This window comes from Macadamia integrifolia, chromosome 10, assembly GCF_013358625.1.
Source record: "Macadamia integrifolia cultivar HAES 741 chromosome 10, SCU_Mint_v3, whole genome shotgun sequence".
Lineage (NCBI taxonomy): Eukaryota > Viridiplantae > Streptophyta > Magnoliopsida > Proteales > Proteaceae > Macadamia > Macadamia integrifolia.
The window spans coordinates 26,070,537-26,090,346 of NC_056566.1; the positions used below are offsets into that span (position 1 = coordinate 26,070,537).

General features: G+C 38.7%; 4 protein-coding genes across 5 annotated transcripts; 3 read left to right on the forward strand and 1 right to left on the reverse strand.

The window, feature by feature from the left end:
• LOC122091424 (exocyst complex component SEC15B-like) lies at positions 1-5,898 on the forward strand. Its single transcript, XM_042661367.1, has 2 exons — positions 1-2,729; positions 5,808-5,898. Exon 1 carries the CDS (start codon positions 298-300, stop codon positions 2,713-2,715), a length of 2,418 nt encoding a protein of 805 aa, XP_042517301.1. The 5' UTR covers positions 1-297; the 3' UTR covers positions 2,716-2,729; positions 5,808-5,898.
• Positions 5,819-6,511, forward strand: LOC122091425 (uncharacterized protein At5g01610-like). Its single transcript, XM_042661368.1, has one exon. It carries the CDS (start codon positions 5,819-5,821, stop codon positions 6,341-6,343), a length of 525 nt encoding a protein of 174 aa, XP_042517302.1. The 3' UTR covers positions 6,344-6,511.
• A 3,972-nt stretch (positions 6,512-10,483) lies between these two features.
• Positions 10,484-11,363, forward strand: LOC122091014 (uncharacterized protein At5g01610-like). The gene is made up of 2 exons (XM_042660817.1): positions 10,484-11,047; positions 11,176-11,363. The coding sequence occupies exons 1-2, from the start codon at positions 10,574-10,576 to the stop codon at positions 11,206-11,208; spliced, it is 507 nt and encodes a 168-aa protein (XP_042516751.1). The 5' UTR covers positions 10,484-10,573; the 3' UTR covers positions 11,209-11,363.
• Positions 11,364-16,279: 4,916 nt separating this feature from the next.
• Positions 16,280-17,082, reverse strand: LOC122090481 (late embryogenesis abundant protein Lea5-like). Of its 2 annotated transcripts, XM_042660089.1 has the most exons (3): positions 16,815-17,082; positions 16,410-16,690; positions 16,280-16,371 (listed from the first exon to the last, which is right to left on the reverse strand). In XM_042660089.1, the coding sequence occupies exons 1-2, from the start codon at positions 16,889-16,891 to the stop codon at positions 16,423-16,425; spliced, it is 345 nt and encodes a 114-aa protein (XP_042516023.1). In that variant the 5' UTR covers positions 16,892-17,082; the 3' UTR covers positions 16,280-16,371; positions 16,410-16,422. The 2 variants fall into 2 exon arrangements, with proteins under 2 accessions (XP_042516023.1, XP_042516022.1); XM_042660088.1 differs by having other exon boundaries at positions 16,280-16,690; positions 16,815-17,080.
• Between the last annotated feature and the right edge of the window lie 2,728 nt (positions 17,083-19,810).

The window sequence follows — 19,810 nt, forward strand, 5'->3', positions numbered from 1 at the left end:
TCTCTCTCTCTCCTCCACCTCCCATGTCATTTTACAATTTTAGTCATTCCTGGTCCCGAGGTCTTGGTCGATTTCTGGTTGGAAAATCGAACAGGTCCAAATCCTATCTCCTTCTTCTATCTTTTTTGCTTGCAGAAGAAGAACTCCTCCATCGTTCTTCACATGGTGGTTCCTCCTTTTTCTCTCTATTTCTCTCTGCTACTACTAAATATTCTCCGTCAATCCAGAGAGAGTAGGTAGATGCCATCTGAACTTTTCTGTGTTCACGGGTGATTAGCAAGGCGAAAACAACGAGAGATGCAGACATCAAGGATAAGACGCAAAGTCGCTCCTGTAGCCAACGATGGGGAGTCTTCGGACAAGCTTGACCAACTTCTTCTCTCCGCCGCCATCTGCAACGGCGAAGATTTAGGCCCTTTTGTACGCAAAGCCTTCGCCTCAGGTAAACCAGAAACAATCCTTCACCACCTACGCCACTTCACGAAGTCCACGGAGTCAGAGATCGAGGAGCTTTGTAAAGAACACTACCAGGACTTCATCATGGCCGTTGATGACCTCCGATCCCTCCTCTCCGACGTTGATTCCCTGAAGTCCTCCCTCTACAACTCTAACGAAGTCTTGCAGTCCGTCGCTGGTCCTCTCCTTGTCTCCCTCGATTCCTTCGTTGAGGCTCAGAACGTCAGCAGCAACATCTCCCTCGCCCTTGATTCCATCCAAATTTGTGTTCGATTGATGGAGCTCTGTTCCAGAGCCAACTTCCATCTCTCCGGCAACAATTTCTATATGGCTTTGAAGTGCGTCGATGCGATGGAGAGGGGTTTCCTCGAGAAAACCCCGTCTGTCACGCTTCGGAAGATGCTCGAGAAGAAGATCCCCGCCATCCGATTGCATATCGAGAAGAGGGTTAGTAAGGAATTCGGCGATTGGCTTGTCGAGATCCGGATCGTTAGTCGGAATTTAGGTCAATTGGCTATAGGGCAGGCCTCGGCGGCCAGGCAGAGAGAGGAGGAGCTTCGAATCAAGCAACGTCAGGCCGAGGAGCAGAGCAGGCTCAGCTTGAGGGATTGTGTCTATGCCCTCCAAGAGGAAGACGAGGACGACGTTGTCACTGGTGCTGCCGGAAATGGCAAAGAGAAACTTAGTAACGGTGGCAGTGATCTCTTGGGGTTTGATTTGACGCCATTGTACAGGGCTTACCATATCCACCAAACCCTAGGGCTTGAGGATCGGTTCAAGCAGTACTATTTCGAGAACCGGAAGCTTCAGTTGACGTCTGATTTTCAGGTATCCTCCATGACTCCTTTTCTGGAATCCCACCAGACCTTTTTCGCACAGATTGCCGGATTCTTTATTGTGGAAGACCGGGTTTTGAGGACGGGTGGTGGCTTAATTTCCAAGTTTGAGGTTGAGACTCTATGGGAAACTGCTGTCAGTAAAATGTGTTCTGTGTTAGAGGATCAGTTCTCCAGGATGCAGACCGCCAATCATCTTCTGTTGATAAAAGATTACGTTAGTTTGCTTAGTGTGACCCTGCGTAGATATGGCTACCCTGTGGATGCTCTGCTTTTTGTTCTAAGCAAGCATAGGGACAAGTATCATGAGCTTTTGCTTTCTGATTGTAAGAAATTCATAGGAGAAGCTCTAGCTGCTGATAAGGTTGAGCAGATGCTGATGAAAAAGGAGTATGAGTATTCGATGAATGTGCTTTCGTTTCAGCTCCAGACATCTGATATAATTCCGGCATTCCCCTATATTGCACCGTTTTCTTCTACTGTTCCAGATTGTTGCAGAATCGTACGTTCCTTCGTAGAGGATTCTGTGAGCTTCATGTCACATGGTGGGCAGCTAGATTTTTATGATGTGGTCAAGAAATACTTGGACAGGTTGTTGAGTGAGGTCTTGGATGGGGCACTGGTTAAGCTCATCAATACATCAATACATGGAGTCTCCCAGGCAATGCAGGTAGCAGCAAACATGGTGGTATTGGAGAGAGCCTGTGATTTTTTCTTCCGTCATGCTGCGCAGCTTTCGGGCATACCCTTGAGAATGGCAGAGAGAAGTAAAAGACCGTTTCCACTGAAAAATGCTCGTGATGCAGCAGAAGAGATGCTTTCTGGTATGCTTAAAGCCAAAGCGGATGGATTCATGACTTTGACTGAGAATGTGAATTGGATAACTGATGAACCACCACAAAATGGGAACGAGTATGCCAATGAAGTGATCATATATCTTGAGACATTGGTTTCCACTGCTCAACAGATTCTTCCAGCTCAAGTACTTAAAAGGGTCTTGCAAGATGTTCTTTCCCATATATCTGAGACAATCCTTGGGGTTCTAGTTGGGGATTCAGTTAAGAGGTTTAATGTAAATGCTATTATGGGGATTGATGTGGATATCAGGCTTCTGGAATCATTCACAGAAAACCAAGCTCATCTTTTCTCAGATGCAGATGCAAATCAGTTGAAGTCATCACTGGCCGAAGCGAGGCAATTGATTAATTTACTTTTGAGCAGTCATCCTGAGAATTTTCTCGACCCTTTGATCAGAGAGAGGAGCTATGACTTGCTAGACTATAGGAAAGTGGTGACGGTTTCAGAGAAGTTGAAGGATCCTTCAGATCGGTATTTTGGATCGTTTGGAACGAGGGGGCTGAAGCAGAACCCAAAGAAGAAATCATTAGATGCTTTGATAAAGAGACTCAAGGAAGTGAGCTGAATTTATGCATGCCTGTATGTAACAGATCTTCTGTCCTTTCACCTTTTAGGCTGTGATTATGATTTGCATTTATGTTCATTTCTCTCAATTGCAAACTTTGTTTACCTAGAAAGAAGCCTCTTCAGCTCTTTGCTGCCATCATATCTTACCACAGACATTATTGATCACATTGTGAATGTATATTTCTCAGTAGTAGGATCTTCCACACCTCTACCTTCCCTCCCTCAGCTTCAAAATCCAAAAAAGAAGGTTAAGATTATTTTCCTCTTACCCCCTAAAGCTGTTTGTTGTATTTTGATTCTTTGAAGCCATCTTAGGGATAGTATACTACACATTATGTTTTTGGCTTATGTAATAAATTATACATAATGATTGTAGATAGACATTTTGATCTGTTCAGCGTTTTTGGATATGCCGTTGTGTTCTTATCATCTTCTACTCTTCTTCCTCTCTGTTGGGTTATTTGTATTTTCTGTTATATATTTTGGATTGAGTAGCAATCATGCCTTGACCAATGAGGACATTGAACCATTTAAATCAAGCTCAAACTGGGGCGACCAAAATCTGCCCTAGCCCTATTAAGAAGCTCACTCCTTTTTGTGCCATGCCACCATTTATCACCTCTGGGTAGGAAGAATTAAACCAGAGGGTTTCTTGCAGATGGGTGTTGAACCCATGACAACTGGTTCATTTGATCAGACAGGAAGTTTAAGACCGCCTGGAAGGTGTAACGCTAGAAGTCCATTGTTTTTTTGGAGTAGAAATAGTTGGGCCCCAAGGAGATGCTGCCTTTGGGCTCTAATGAGATGCTGTAACACTGTAGAAGAGATTGAACCAATAGGGGTTGTGATGCAAGTGAGAGAACATTGGAATCCGTCTTTGGACTTTGGGATCCTCCTTCCTACACCAGATCCGCCCTCTATGAGCTCCTTACTCGTTGAAACAGGGCAGGTCTTGGACTAGACCCTCGCCTTTGTCTTCAACTAATGGCATAAAAAAGAATATATTCACCATCATCCCCATTGCAGCCTTCAAGAAGATGTTTTCCAATCACGTGAACTATAGAAATTGAATTGTAAAACGATGCAGAAAACGAATGGAAATCGCAAACAACAATTATACAATCAAACACAAAGTGTTACGTGGTTTGGCAAAATTCCCTACGTTTATATTGAGATGAGATCTTGCTTCACTATCAATAGAGAATAGAGTTTGATAACTGGTCATCACATGTCTATGAGATTGCCTACTGAGTAAATACCCTGCGATATAAATATATAGTGAACCTTATTCAGAAAATTTACTGAAACATCAAAGAAAAAGAATTCTCACTATATATTTTCGTCAAGGCCTATGGCCTCTTAACGGCCCTTTGTAATACAAAGAGATTGTACTCCCAACATGAAAGTCATTGGATGCCTTTACTATGAACAAGCTGGCATTTTTTTATGTACAGACTAATATGCATGACATAAGATTGTGGATTGGTAATAGCAGTGGGATGCTCTCTGTAAAATCTTTTAGTAACATGCTTCTCCCTCTTAGCAGTGATGAATTCTCAAAACCTGGAAGTTAAAATTCATAGCAAAACTGTTTATTGTAGATATTTTTTCCGTAAGTTTCATTGTTAACAAAAGATGTAACCCCTAACCGTATGTTAAAAGTAACTAATCTTTCATGTATGTGCCAAGGATCCAAACTCAACTTCATTTTACCATGAACATGAGCTTCAAGAGATTATGGATGGTCTGGGGGTTTTGGTCAAATTATCATCTAATTGGACTCAAAGAATGTGGTTTAAGTACATAAATGGATCAAATAATGCCCCATTGGATTCCTCTTCCCCCCCCCCCCCCCCCTCCCTTCCAAAAAAAAGAAAGAGAAAAAAAAACCCAAAATAATTGCATATGTAAGGGACTAAAGGCCTCTTTGATATGATCTTTCCCACCTTTTTCATTTCTTTTATCTGACGAAACTTTCCCTCCCTCTCACAGTTGCTACAAGAAAGCACCACGGAGATGACAATCTCTCTCATTCCATATATTAAAGTCACATTTACTTTAAAGCATATTCATTTGCGTCCCGGAGGATGTTCCCACTTTCTCTTTCAAAGACAGAAAAGTTTGTTTACTACCAGGTCCACAAGGGAAGGGTTCCTTTATAATCCATGCAGTTTTCATGTGGAAAGTAATGTTGTTGAAGGGCATCACTCATTTTGTTTCTGAACTGGTCAGAGTTCGAAAGTACAAAGTTCCAAAATTAAAAAATTGCAAAAGTTTATTTTGATAATGAGAGAGTGGGTCTCTATGCAAAGGTTGCTCCATTGCATTTTGATAATCGCCTGTTTGAATAAAAAACATTCTCTTCAAAGAGCTAAGTAAGACTATATATTATAATCCTCGTCAGACCTTATAATGATGGGACCTTGGAGATTCCCTCCCAACTTAGCATCATGATTTTTTTTTCTTTTAGCCATGGCGAGTTAGCACGCTCCCTTGGTGATGAACCCTCTTGTATACCCCTCATGTCCCTTTGTTAATTTTCCTTCCAATTTTAACCCTTCATCTGTATTCAACAATAATTGGCCTTCATTCTTATCCCCCACAACAAAACATATCCATTTTATCTAAGCGGGAATATGAGAAAGTTTAGCACAAAAAAAAAAAAAAAAAAAAAAAAAAAAAAGGGGGCAGTATGAGAAAGACTTTCTATGTGGGCGGTGCTGGAAATCATTTCAGCAAAAAAGGACAAACTTTGCTGCTACCGTGACTCTGTGAGGAGACAAATGGGGATAAACTGAAGAAAACGGGGCTCAGTCTAAATTGAGGACTCACAAGTCCCTGGTTTCCTATGTGGTTTCGGGAGAGCCACGCTTCTCTTCCATAAATTCCCTTCAGAGCTTCATCTGCTCGATTGCACTGACGCAGACAAATCTCTCTCTCTCTCTCTCTCTCTCTCTCACGTTTCAACATTCATCCGGTGTAGGTACCCCAAGGAAGGGCATTTCATAAACACAAATTCATCACAAACCTAGGTATTTCTCCCGATTGAATCAAATCCAGTTCTTTAATTCGTCTTCGCTTCTGTTCCAGGTTAATTACAGATGGGTTCTCTGTTAGAGCCAAGACCCATGTCGTTGATGCCGTTTATATGTCTGATTCTACTCTGCTTGACGCCGTTCCCTGCAATACCAGTGGCCGACGATGACACACTGACTGCTTACGAAGCTCTTCAACAATATGATTTCCCGGTGGGGATTATCCCAAAATCGATCGTCGGCTATGATTTGGACAGATCTACTGGGAAGTTCTCAGCTTATTTGAATGGTAGCTGCAGCTTCTCTCTGGTCGATTCCTACCAGCTCAACTACGAACGCACCATCACAGGCTATATTTCCAAAGACAAGCTCACTCAATTGAAGGGTGTTACTGTTAAAGTTTTCATCTTTTGGGTTAACATCATCCAGGTGGTTCGAAGTGGCCAAGAGCTTGAATTTTCTGTGGGTATCGCTTCTGCTTCTTATCCTATCGAAAACTTCCTAGAGTCGCCGCAGTGTGGTTGCGGATTCGAATGCGATGATAAACCATCAAAGGGGAATGAAGGGAACCTCCTCGTTTCTGCTACTTAGGAGAAATTGATTGCAGTTTGTCAATGGAGTCTCAGTAATGGTACCCTGTTTTCTCTATCGTTTATGTGTTCTTGGTAGGTTTCTTCACTATGGTGTTTCTGTAATGGTAGATTGTCTTCTATGTGTAGTACAATTAATAATCTATTAGAATGCTATTTACTATGTGCAGAATATGTTTTGTGTTTGTATGCATTCTTGGGATTGATTCTGGGTCTGGATCTTGAACGTATTCTGAAATTAGATTCCTCCTTTTCTCATTGGGGAATGCGTTCTAGAACATGTTTTGCTTGGACAGATGATTACAGTGAGAGAGTCAAATTTGCCCAAATGTTCTTAGCTAAGACAGTTGATCACAGTGAGAGCATCAATTTGCCCCCTTAAGCTCATGTAGGAATTCAATGGTTAGAATTGATATTACATACCATGACTATAAAGTTTTTGTATCATACATGTCAAATTTATATAATTAACTTTTCCTTCAAAGTTTTATAAAGAATTCCTTCACCATTAGCTAAAGTGATTTTACCACATTATTAGATTCTTGGATCATCATTACACTCTCATTCTTATTGGTGAAATCAAAATTATCCTCTCATCCGGCCATTTGACGGACCAATGTCTATGGAGAAAGAATTCTTTGTTCATTATGAGTGAAAAGAAACTTGCTCAGCTGATTTTTATTTTGGGGGAATTCCATTTCATAGTATCTCTCTTCTCTCCCCTCTCCCCTCTCCCCTCTCCCCTCTCTTTTCTTATTAAATATGTGAAGTAGCAGTGTCAATGGGTCGGTTCTCCTTGGTTTATGCCAAAATCAAAATCGAATCAATAAGGAAATTTCGATTTTGGTTTATTTTTTATTTTTTATATCGGTTTATAATCAGATCGGTTTTGGTTTTTGGTCTGGTTTGGGTTCGAATTCTACACAAACATATACAAAACTATTTTTTTTTTTTTTTAAATAAAGTTTGGACTGTTTTCGATTTCATACCAATTTGATTTCAGTCCAGGTTTTGAGTCGGTTTTGGTTTGATTTTGGGTTCATTTGGTTTTTGGTGTGGTTTGATTTGGTTTTGGGATTGCAATGCTCTAAGCCAAAACTAATCCCCAATAAAGCTTCGATTCGGTTTGAGCTGGGCTATTATCGGTTTGTCCGATCTGATCGATTTTATCAATTTGGTTTAGGGTTTGACACCCCTAATGTGAACTCATCTTCTCTCTCCATTAAATATACCATTTCACTATGGCATATGGGTTGATGAGGAAGATGCTAATATAAGCAGCGTAGAGTATAGATCTCTATTCTTTATCTTATTTGGTCATTGAGTTTAGGGGTGTCAATTTTGAGCCCACATTGGTTGGCCCAATCAAGTTTGGCACGTTTATGGCTAGACCTAGATCGGCCAAATTAATAAACGTGCGATCGCAGTGTAGGTAGTTAGCCCATTGGGTGCCTGACCGAACCCATCGATTAGAGGCCCGACTTGAACTGACTCAATGTTGCCCGACCTAGCCCGACTCCCTTTATTGAAAACAATCATATTCTCATATCATTTCTCTTCTTTATCAAATATTTGGGTCACCTTCTAGTATGATTATTTTTTGCATAAAACTATTGTGATTTAATGTTCAAATTCAACAATTATGGGCCTTCAACCTACTTAAGAAAATAATTTTAAGGTAGGCATATTTAGAACCCATTTAGACTTAAATAGGTCTATAGCCCTGTTAAGATCTGGTTAAAGCCCGTTTAAGGTATCCTGATACCTACCAGCCTATTATAAACCGTACCATGTCCCCTAAAGCTAGGCCTATTTACTTAAATGGATATTCATGGAGTAAAATTTTCAAGTGATTAAACCCGACTAGGCCCGATTGAGATCGGGCCAGCCCAACCTGTTGACAACCCTAATTGAGATTGTTACCCCTTTGTGAATTACCAAATGAGATTACAAGATAAATAAAAAGGCTGCATGATTAATATCAAGGCATTAAGGTGCCACACGATATTGCAAGAGATTAGAAAATTTGTTTTTTTTATGCTGTTCCATGACACACATCACAGTTTAGAGTCTTGAATGAATTGTTTAAATATTCAAATATTGAACTTGGAACTTCCTAATTGAAAAGTAAAGTGGTTTATTTAAGAATTGGAACATTTTGTACTTCCGAGTGTTTCAACTTCCAAGTGTTCCCTTTGGTCTTGTAGATCTGGACACCCTGGGTATTGGGGCATGTTACCCCATGAGAGAGATTCAAGATTCATGTTACATAATAATTTGAAGCTTAAGGATATATTTGGTATGTATTCTTGAAAGAGATTTTAGGTTTACAACAAGTTCTGTAAAGAGAAAATATAAAAGAATTAGGTTTCAGAATGTGTTCTAGACCTAGAATCTTTTATAGAATGCTTGCCTAACACAACATCAGGATACATAGCTTCTAATATGAGAATGCACTCAAACACAATTCAAGAATGCATAACTCCTAATGTATTCTCCACTGCCCCTTTGAAATTTGTTAAAGCTCCTAAGTTGTTAAGAGCTAAAACTCGAATATGAGATTGCCGAAATAACACCACTATAGGTGTATTTTGAATTTGATACATTCTTTTAATTGTCCCTTTGTCGTATTTCCCAAAGTTTTTTATGCAAAGGATATAAAAGAATTTTTAAAAATAAATTGAAAATGACTTATCATTATTTTGTATATTATTGGAATACACACGTAAAAGAACAACATTTACCCTCATTGAAAAAAAACGAAAAACCATTCCTTGTGGATGTCTCCTCTGAACCTCACATAATCCACACAGCTAACTATCAAGTTGAAGTGTTTGACACGAACTTAAGAAAAGACTCCAAAATAGGGATGTCAAAAATGAGATCAAATTGATTGAATCGATTGCTTGAACTTATGGATCAATAGATAGGACAATCTCATCTACGATAAAACCAATCAAAATGGACTAATTGGATTGAAATTAGAAAAATCGATTAAAATCTAATAACTCAAAATATATATATATATATATATATATCTTCCTAATAAAGATTAAATAACCCACCATTAAAGACCATTAAAAGAAATTGATAATGTATCGAAGTTGAAAGAACAATAACTATTAGTTTTACGATGACTTCCCAAGAAGGCGGCTAGGGGTGGGGTTGGAACCCATGGTAGGTGGTAGTAGCACCTAGCAACCAGCAACCAGCACTGAAACACAAGATGGAAGGCTCTAACTCAAGATCAGAGCCCAAGCACTTAACCAACTCAGCCTATCTACCAAGGGAAGCAAGCGCACATGCATCCAACTACGGAGCAAGATGGTCTTTTTTGCAGTCTTGTTTGAGCATATGAGATTCATAGCTAGATTGTGATCTTTTTTTCATCCTATATTTTTTTTACTGGGAGAGAAATGTGTATGTTGCTGGTATATAGTAAGTTAACGGATAGCACCTATGGAAATGTAAGATGAGATATCATACAAGAGGGATAGAAAAATCATTTCAGAAGATAAAAGAGAGAGACACAATGAGTGCTAGCTTACAATATACATATACCCACTCTTTTCCCTTTGTTTTGATACACTAACTTTGTAAGCCCAACGAGCCATGTGAAATGATTTCGTCTTCCATGCCACCATTAGAGTGGGCCCTGTAGCATTGCCTTTTTACATGAAAAATTCTTTATTATTTTAACACCACTTACTCCAATAGATCTCTGTCGTCCATAGGGTTTGCCTTTCCAATTCCCAGTTGACAAACACCGCCGTCTCCTTCTCAAAAAGAAAAGAATAAAATAATGGAAAAATGAAACGTACAAGGATGGCTAGTTGCTACACTGTAGCGCTGTCTCCCTGACCGTAAGAGAAAAGGGCAGCTGTTCAGCCTGTGTTCTCTATTATATTTCCACCTCAGGAGACAGTGAGACACAACTACTTCCTGCCCTAAAAAGCTTCCCAGATTTTTCCAAAGGGTATCCTGTGGAGATCCTCATGAAACAAAGATGCAGCCTCAACAGCATAATAATTAACACCCTTAATGGCCACGTGCCTCATTTGTATTGGGCCATCTCATCTATGCTGACGTGGCACTTGCTAAACTTGGTTCGATCCTAAGTCAACAAAACCTCCTCTCGTTTGCTTTACAAGAAAAACCATATCTTGGCTTTGTTTTAGCTTTTCTGTCTCAGCCTCTGGGAGAAAGGAGCTTGAAGGGGAAGGCGAGAGAGATGGGTTTCTTCAGTCTCAGACCAAGACTCTTGTCTTCAACGGCGTTGCTCTGTTTCAGTTTCCTCTTTCTTTCTTCTCTGACGGCCGCCGATGAGAATCTGACTGCGTATGAGATCCTTCAATCCTACGATTTCCCGGTGGGTCTCCTCCACACGGGGGTGTCAGGTTACGATTTCGATACTAGTACCGGAAAATTCGCTGTTTATCTGAATGAAACATGTAGCTTCAATATTCAGAACTCCTACGAACTCAATTACAGATCCACCATTAAGGGCTATATCACAAAGGGCAAGATCTCGCAGCTTCAGGGTATTAGTGTGAAGGTGTTCTTGTTCTGGGTCAATATCATCGAGGTTACTCGGATCGGTGATCAGCTTGAATTCTCTGTGGGTATTACTTCTGCTGATTTCCCTGTTGCAAACTTCGACGAGTGTCCCCAGTGTGGATGTGGTTTCGATTGCAAGAAGGGGCAAGTAAGGAGTATCAGAACAAACCCCTTTGTTTCTTCATTTTAAGATGTGTACTTCAATTGCAAATAATTATACCCGAATTTCAATGGCCCTCCCCCTTTGCTTATCCTCTTCAATTTCCTTTGTTTTAGTTGGACCAGTTTGGTTCTTTATTCAAGGAATGAATTGGCGAGGTCCGTGTATAAGGATAAGATTCGCAGGTTAGATCATAGCATCGAGCTCTGTTCTTAGTGGGGGTGGGTTGCAAGATTCATTTTCTGGATATTGTTGAATTATTCTATTCTTCAAATACATGCCCTACTGAAAGTTCTGATGCCCACCTATGTCTGTATTGATTCAATTCTATCGTGTGATGGTGAATGCTTGTTGATCCTTCATAGAATTTGATATAGAATTTGATTTCTCAAAATGCTTCTAAGATTCTTTTGTTTTGCATTCTGGCTATATATTCTGTTGCTTCATGTAATTAGGGCCAGAGAGAAACAGGTTAAGATTAGAAACACTGCTTGTATTGGAGTATTGTTGGCATCCATTGGATTATTTTGGTGATTACTTGGGACTTAATTATAGTTTACATTGGGCGGAATTCAGTTAAGTCTTAATCTTCTTATCTTTCTAGTTGAGAGAAGCTTTCTGGAAGCTCAAAAATCATTTGGTGACCTTGTCGACTATGCTCTGTAGTATTAATACTGAATAAGGCATGAGTTAGCCGCATAATGCTGCAAGCTTGCTTCTGGCAGTTTTGGCCGACTTTGCCACAGAAATGTGGAGGACTCCCTCCTAATAGTTTTGATCCAATTGTCTCAACTTTTTTATCATTGATACAAGCTACAGTTGCCATATGCTTCTACTACCCTACACAAATCAACAGACAAAAGCTACTCTTAATTTTGTAGAGCTAGCCAAGTACCTAGCTCTGCTCCCATGCTGGGTTCCTCTAGGGCCTTGGTGATTTTGATTCAACTCCAGCTATAATGTTAGTTGTCCTGAATGGATGGGGTTGTTCTGGGATGACATGTTATTACATTTTATGTCTTTGTCCTGCAATGACTGTCCCCTCTGAAAAAGCCCAAAGCTTAAGGAGTGGTAAACACATGAAAAAAACTCTCATTTCTCAATATTGCTATCCCACTACTCAAATCTTTTCAAATTGGGAAATAAGTGAATGTGGTAATCAATGCAAGGGGACACTTAGTAAACTTAACAAAAACTCATAACTTGATTTGATACATGGACAAAGAATTTGGGAAGCACCAAATGGGAAGGACTATCATTGTGGGACAAAGGTCAGAGGGAGTATATAGTAAGTATGGATTGGCATCAGGTAGAAGAATGATACTGGAAAATGCTAGGGAAATTTTAAAAACATGTCATGAATGTTGAAGAATAAATAATAAAAACCCAGCACAGACAGAGTATGAGGTGGCAGCTAGCATAAGAGGGAAAGAACCTCTATTTAGGTTTTGATTGTAAGGTCTAAGGGGATCTGGGTTGTGAGAACCCATCTTGATCTACCGACGACTTAGTATGCACTCCTGGCTTCTGAGTTCGTCAGATTTGTTCTTGTTGTGCATTGCAAAAAAAGGTGTTAACCATGAAAGGGCATGGCTTTTAGAGCTGGGTACTGCTAGTAAGGATTGGTATAATAGAAGAGGGTGAAAACATGAAGGTAGTGATTTCTCTGGTGTCTGTAACTTGCTTTAGTTTAAGGCAGTATGTTAATGGTGAAGCCACTCAAAGGTGTAGCATTTTTGTCCTAATTAATGAACTTTGAAGCAATATTAATCTAGATGGGGTGCTTGGATATACTTAATTATGTTTCTTAAACTTGAGCAAGGGACCCCAAGTTGGTGGCACTGAGGGTGAACAGCACATGTGAAGTTGAAATTTTGCTAAAGTCGTTACATGGATGGATATTTTTACTCACCAAAAACCTGCAAGAGCTTTTTTTTCCTAATCTTGATATATTGGCTAAAGCTATCAGCATGGCTTTGGATTTGATATTCATGAGGAAAAACCTTTGGACCCTTTGTTTTCAATATCAATGTTAGGGCCATTTTAAATATATGATACCCTGCACAGGAATAGTGATAGCTGGTGCTATTTTATAGTTGGTTTGCTGCAGACTGGAAGATAGTATCTTTACTATCCATACATGATAATTCTCATACATTATTTGTGTATCCTTATGATGCTTCGCTTTCCTGGGTTCATCCATGTAATGTAATTCCCTATTGCGTATAGGCATTATTACTAGTTGATTGCAACAGTAGAGAGAATAAACAAATGCAAGGAAATGCAAACACAGATTACAGGGTTAACCCAACACCAGGGGCTTCAACATTGGCTGAAGATAATCTGCAAGAGTAAGTAAATCCATCAGGGGAATCCCAAGAAGAAAAACCTCAGGAGCAAAGCCCCAAAACATAGGTAAGAAAACCCCCTTGTTTTTAGATGAGACACACAACTCTTTCAAAACCCAAACCGTAGGACCATCAGCAATTGCTTGTAAACAGCTACCAATTGCTCCATTGTTTTTTTACATTGATATGGGTTGAATACTTGAATGCCACAGGTTCTAGATTACCAACTCTTTCTCTTCTTATAAGAGAACAGAAGGAAAATTTTTAATTGGAGAAATAAAATTAAGAACCATAATTTCAAATGGGCTTCCAAAGAGTTCTTGAAAAAGACAAGAGAAACAAAGACCAAAAGTACAGCATAAGACTTCCAAAAGCATCAACTGAGGCATCTTTAAAATTCTGTTCTGATTTTGGCTGAAGTTATATTATTAGAGGAAATATTTATTGCATCACACTAGTTGCTTCTCCCACAAGTTCTTCACATCAGAAACAGATAGACCCAATACAACCCTTATTCAAACAAATTGATCTCCAACTGCACTGGCTCTTTTTCGATTTTGGGGTTTAGGCAAACTGAGTTCGGTTCTGAACACAAGTGTTATGGTTACTTATTTCTGCCATAAAAATGTTTATGCATCTAGTTGCCACTCTTGCTTGAAAAGTTGACATCGGTGTCATATTAGATTTGGGTTCCAGATTTACTTGGTTGGATTTGGAACCAAGGTTTCATCCAGACCAAGAACGGAGATGTTGAGGCTTGGATTACGAATTTACATAATAGAATCTCATTGGGTATATTTTTGGTCCAAGCCAGTGGGACCCCTAGATATGATTCGCATCATCGATTCCATAAAAAAGCAAAGAAAGGTTTGAAAGTCTAGTGTCTTCCGTCATGATGTTGAAAGAAATACAATCAGGAAAGCAGAAGAGCCAATAATTGGAAAGCCATGAAAATGTGACCAAACTGATTTGAGTTTGGCCCGGTTTTTTCTGGTCTTTTTCCGCTGGTTCAAACCATTTAAGAATATTATCGGTTGAGAATGCATTATTTATCATTTCAAAATTCATCCTAAACCTAGAATCTATGCTGAGAATACATACTGCCAAACACACCCTAGTTCTTTAGTTTCATTATTTACATGGGGGCTAAATATCCTTCTTTCTGAACTTGATCTGCCCAATACACATTCGATGGCCAAGTGTGTGTGTTTGAATGTTGTTAGCCGTTCGATGCACACCCTTCTATTCTATTTTGAATGATAAAAGGTGGAAGAAATTTAGAGAATCCATTATAGGAGGTAAAGAGCTCGAGTCCCTTTCATTATAATGTATAAGAGGAGAAGAAAAGGATTTCATATATCCATTGAGATTGGATGGATAAACACCGACATATATAATAATGTCCCATAATCATAATAATAATAGGAAGGAAAGAAGACGGGACAAGACATACTAAGGAAGGACAGGACTAATTATGAAGGGGAGAGAGAGAGAGAGAGAGAGAGAGAGATCTTTACGTATCAAACTATCAATTCATATTAGGGAAGCAACACAGAAAATAGCATCAGCTGAGGAATATATATATATATATATATATATGATTTCTATCAAAAACAAGTGAGGAATAAAAATGATTAATTAGTGGAAATTCTCGTTAACCAGTTATTAATAAATGATGGGAAACAAAATTTCTTACTAGTTACGCTAAACAAGAATCAATAATTAATGCACTAATTCGCGTGAGAACTAGTCTATTCGCAATGTTGACCTGACCCGATCTTTTTAGGTCCCAATCATGAAGTACTAAATCTAGCTAGTTAACTAAACCTGAATTTTCCAAGAACAAACTCATTAACGTGAAGTGGATCCTTCTTAACCCTTGATTGAATCAATCAACTGAGAAAAAAAAATAAGAGATGAAAAGGTTTCTATACACGTGAGTGTGTTGCTCACTCAACATTCCTAATTCAACAATATCAATTCTTACCATGGTTTTAAGTACCGGTATTAGTTGAGACTGATACTCAATACCTAACAGATCTAGATCGATTATCCACATTGTTCCATGGTTAAAATAGTACAAAAGTATACATTTTCTTTTCGAAAAATAAGGACAAAAGTGATCGATACACACCGATTCAATTCAATACCAAAAACTAAATCCTTGATTCATACAAAATTTCATTACGAAAGGGATGTTGGTTCAACCCCATATGATTAATATGGGATTGTAAAGAAATCATCGGCTGAATTTATTATTGAGGAATACATGATGAAGAGGTAAGGAGAATATATTGATGATTTTTTCATTTTACTCTTGTAAGGGCATGAATTTCACATGATTTTAATCTCTCATATCAACTTACCTAATTTCATTTTGCTCAGTTAAACTCAGTTGATAATCAGGAAAACATAGGTTTTAAATCAAAGGTATCATATTGGGTTGAATCGGACAGTTTTATTTTGTCCCATACCATTCCACCGATCCCATATCAGTTAAAAAACGATATCAATACCAGTTGATACGACTAGTCTGATACCCATACTAATTCGATAATCTCCCCTTTTACCCAATTTCGTTAGATTATAGGTCAGCTTTAGTTTAGGTGGGTCCCATCTCTTTGCCACTTTGTGGGCCAAGTGGCTATATGGTTTTTGGTTTTAGAAGTATAGACGCATGTCCTTCCAGCCTCCACAGTCTGCACGTGAGAATAGATTTGAGGTGATCGTACGGGTCATTGATCAACATCTGTTATTTTTTTGTTGTCAGATGTATCTTTCTTTCTCCTTACAATGACAAAAAGTGGGACACGTGTTAGTCGCGATCAGGTGATCGTACGAGCAGTGTATTCTCTCTCTACACGGTACATAATAGAGTAATAGTGTGTTGCAAGTAGGATTACATATCAAATAGTTCTCCCAAGTTACATAGGATGATTAGAAGTGAAAGACAATTAGACCTCTCTCTCTCTCTCTCTCTCTCTCTTTCTCTGGTTTTGATTATATGAAGAACATCTAGTGTTGTTGCCTAGACTTGTTCAAGAGCATCTCCCGAAGCTCAGCCACGTCGATTTCACCTGCACCAATATGCTCTGGGCGGTAGTAACCAGTGACTGGGTCTGGTGCCCAATATTTAGTAGTTTCCGATGATGATGATGATGCTTCTTTTATGGTTCCCCTCATCATCTCCTCCCCTGCTTCCACCACGTTACTCTTCGCCCCACTTCCTTCCGCCATGTTTGATATAACTCCAAGACCTTCAGTTGCTGCAGTGTAACCTCGCCTGCTCATCATCATCATCATCATCATCCATGGACACAACCAGAAACAATAAATTAAGGAACAAAGATTTCCAAGATTTATAGGGATTTAAAGAATAAGAGTTGTTTCTTTCGACTTCGCCTTACCTGTTCTTGATTGACACAGAGACGCCATTGACGAAAGCTGAAAGGATAAGCTTTGCGTTAGAAAGAGAGCAAGCCATTCTGAATTCTGATTTCTGATTTGAATGTGAAAAACAAAGCTTTCTTGAACTGTAGAGAAAACTATTGGCTGCCCTCCTCGCCCCTTCTCTTACAAAGCCTCTCTCTTCTAGGATTTCATTGATGCTTCGAGATCGAGGGTCTCCTCTGTTTATATAGAAAACAGAGACTCCTAACCTTTCGCGTGGAGCAACCAGTAGCGTGCCCAGTCTTTTCCTCCAGAGGAAAAAAATTATATAATCTTAAAAGGAAAAGATTCCGAGTTAAATGAAAATACCGATGCTGACGGTTTATATCAAAATAAATAAATAAATGACCGCGGGTTCTCTTTGGGTGGGTTGGGATGGGAGTGTAGATCAGGTTCTCGCACAAGAATCATTCTCATATAATCCTAATCCATATGCATGGAATCCAACCATGTTGTTGATTTCAACTGAATTCCATGTGTGTGGATCAAAATCATAGGAGAATGGTTCTTGTATGAGAACCTGTTTCATCTTCGTCGGGGTGACCCATTCCACATGTGTGGGGCTAACGAGAGCATGCAAATGCATCTGATCATTAAGTGGATTTGGGCATTTCATGGGAGGTGCAATGTAATTTTGTTTCCTACTATACTTGGCGTTGGTGCTACACCTCATAACATAAAACATTCTCCCAAAATGATGTTATAATTGTGTAAATTTTAAATTGGAAGGGACTAAATAGAATTGATTGACATTGCTTATACGACTACTGGCTTCTTAGCTATTGCAAACAGTGCGCAAGAACGATAATGAGTGAAATGTCGTTTTATGGAAATATGATTCACCAAGCTAGGGCAAACATAACCGTCTAGCAATACTGGATTAAGCGTTTATATATAGATGTAGGAGGATTTATTTGGGAAGTAAGAAGCCCCATTGGCATCTTTTTATCAACAAAGGCATCAGGTCTAGAGTGCAGCTTTCACCAATTGGGATTTCAATGCCCTCATGCCAACCACATTCATGACAATGTAATGGAGACTTTCACTCAGCCGTAAGTGTTTGATCCATTAGGCTTGAAGCCACAGTACTCATCTATCCACTTACGTCTATTATGTCAATTTTAATCACTACTATTGGAATTGTGGTTCTTATTTACAGTGATTTTCTTACTACACCTTTTAATGAATTATGAAATTATCAAGTCTTTTTTTCCTTCCCCTCCATGGTAAGGCCCTAAGGAGATTTTTGAGCTCATGACATCTTTTTTCGAGGTGTTGATAAAGGTGTCAATTTTGTATCAAAATCGAATTATCATACAAAAACCGTATTAAAAGAGATTCAATACAGTTTCAGTATGTCAAAATGTTTTTTTTTTCTTGATATTCTACGATTCGATATGTACTAAATTACGAAAATCATATCAAATATCGTACCAAAATCATACCGTATCAGTACCGATTTTATCATCCCGATACCATAAAAAATATCCCGGGCAGGTGGGGTTGGCCGGCTGGGGAAGTTTCAATCTTTTTTCGAATCCATTCCCTCTTACTTTATTAATTGGGTTGGGGGAAAATTTCGGGACCCAAGTCCAAGTCTATTATCCCATATTCCTTTTTTTGGTTCATACTACATCCGTCAACTCTTTTTCCTTGTTAAACAAGGTGACAGTTTGATTTGATAAAGTAGGAGAGGGAATTACTTTGGTATATTGTTAGTGGGATGGGATGGTTAGTTTTCTTTCCAAGAATTAAATACATTTTCATTTTGGTTATCTTTGCTTGGTGAACTACTTCAAATAAGAATCTATGTTTTATAAGTTGCATTTTGCCACGTAAATTCTTTTTCGGGAAAAGGATTCTTACACATCTTAGCACATCGATAGATAGGAAAGCGTGGAAGAGAGCTAAGGGCATATTTAGTGGCTAGAAGTTCCTCAGGATACATGCTCATAGTGATTTAAACCGTCGGATGTGATTGGGATCAGAATCGGATAGAAAAATAATGTAGTTATTTTGACTTTTAGATATAAGATTAAGTGTAGATTATTCACACATAAAATTACAAAGATGTCCTCTCATGTGTAATATATTGGCATGTGTTTCATATATTTCTATACATGTATAATACTCTTAACAAATAACATCCACTCACTTATAACCCCAAATTTTCAATGTTACAAATTGGACTTAAACGACTTTGATAGAAATGTAATTTGATGGGAGAGTAGGAGAGCATAGAGGTCCATTTGTCTATAAAATTAGAGCAAATTATATCACATGAGTTCTATTCATGCCATCCATCTATCGTTGTGTTAATTAATAAAAGCGAGAGGATTCTTTGAACAGGCGGGTACTCCACCTTCTCACATAAAAAAAAAAAAAAAAAAATCCTCAAGCTTTCTCAAATTGGAATAATCCTTTTTCTCTACCCAAACAATGTTTTCCACCTCTTATGCTTTGAGATAGATAGAAGCAGGTTAGAAAGTAGTCGGCCATTTTGCAGAAAAGATGCTTAGGGACAGACACAGGAGCTTGGAGAAAGATGGAAGGCTCAAAAAGTATAGTTGTCTCTCTTGCTAGATGATTAAATATTTTATTATGTGAAGTGGAAATGACTAACGTCATGTCATTTGATGCCAACAAGGCATAGATTAATTTGGCTTTGGTAGCTTTATTAGTACATGATTAATCTTCATCATTCCCTTTCTATCCAATCATATATATAATCGTCTAATCAACCTCCAAATGGGATACTCTTATCATAAATTTAAAGGGTGTGTTTGTTTGTAACAAACAGAAATATATATATATATATATTTTTTTTGATAAAAAAATTTTATTCAGAGGGGAGAGAGTTGCACGTGGGGGAAGATTAGGAACTTCCTTTAACCATGGAGTGGAAAATGGTTAAATTGTCCTACTCTAAGTGGACAAGGCCTTCCTAACTAGA

Excerpts from the sequence above, each read along its gene's own strand:
- LOC122091425 (XM_042661368.1), top strand. The coding sequence starts at position 5,819 with ATGGGTTCTCTGTTAGAGCCAAGACCCATGTCGTTGATGCCGTTTATA.
- LOC122091014 (XM_042660817.1), top strand. The coding sequence starts at position 10,574 with ATGGGTTTCTTCAGTCTCAGACCAAGACTCTTGTCTTCAACGGCGTTG. Across the intron at positions 11,048-11,175 it reads TCGATTGCAAGAAGGGGCAA|TTGGACCAGTTTGGTTCTTT; the intron begins GTAAGGAGTATC and ends CCTTTGTTTTAG.
- LOC122090481 (XM_042660089.1), bottom strand. The coding sequence starts at position 16,891 with ATGGCTTGCTCTCTTTCTAACGCAAAGCTTATCCTTTCAGCTTTCGTC. Across the intron at positions 16,691-16,814 it reads TCTGTGTCAATCAAGAACAG|GCGAGGTTACACTGCAGCAA; the intron begins GTAAGGCGAAGT and ends GATGATGAGCAG.
- LOC122091424 (XM_042661367.1), top strand. The coding sequence starts at position 298 with ATGCAGACATCAAGGATAAGACGCAAAGTCGCTCCTGTAGCCAACGAT.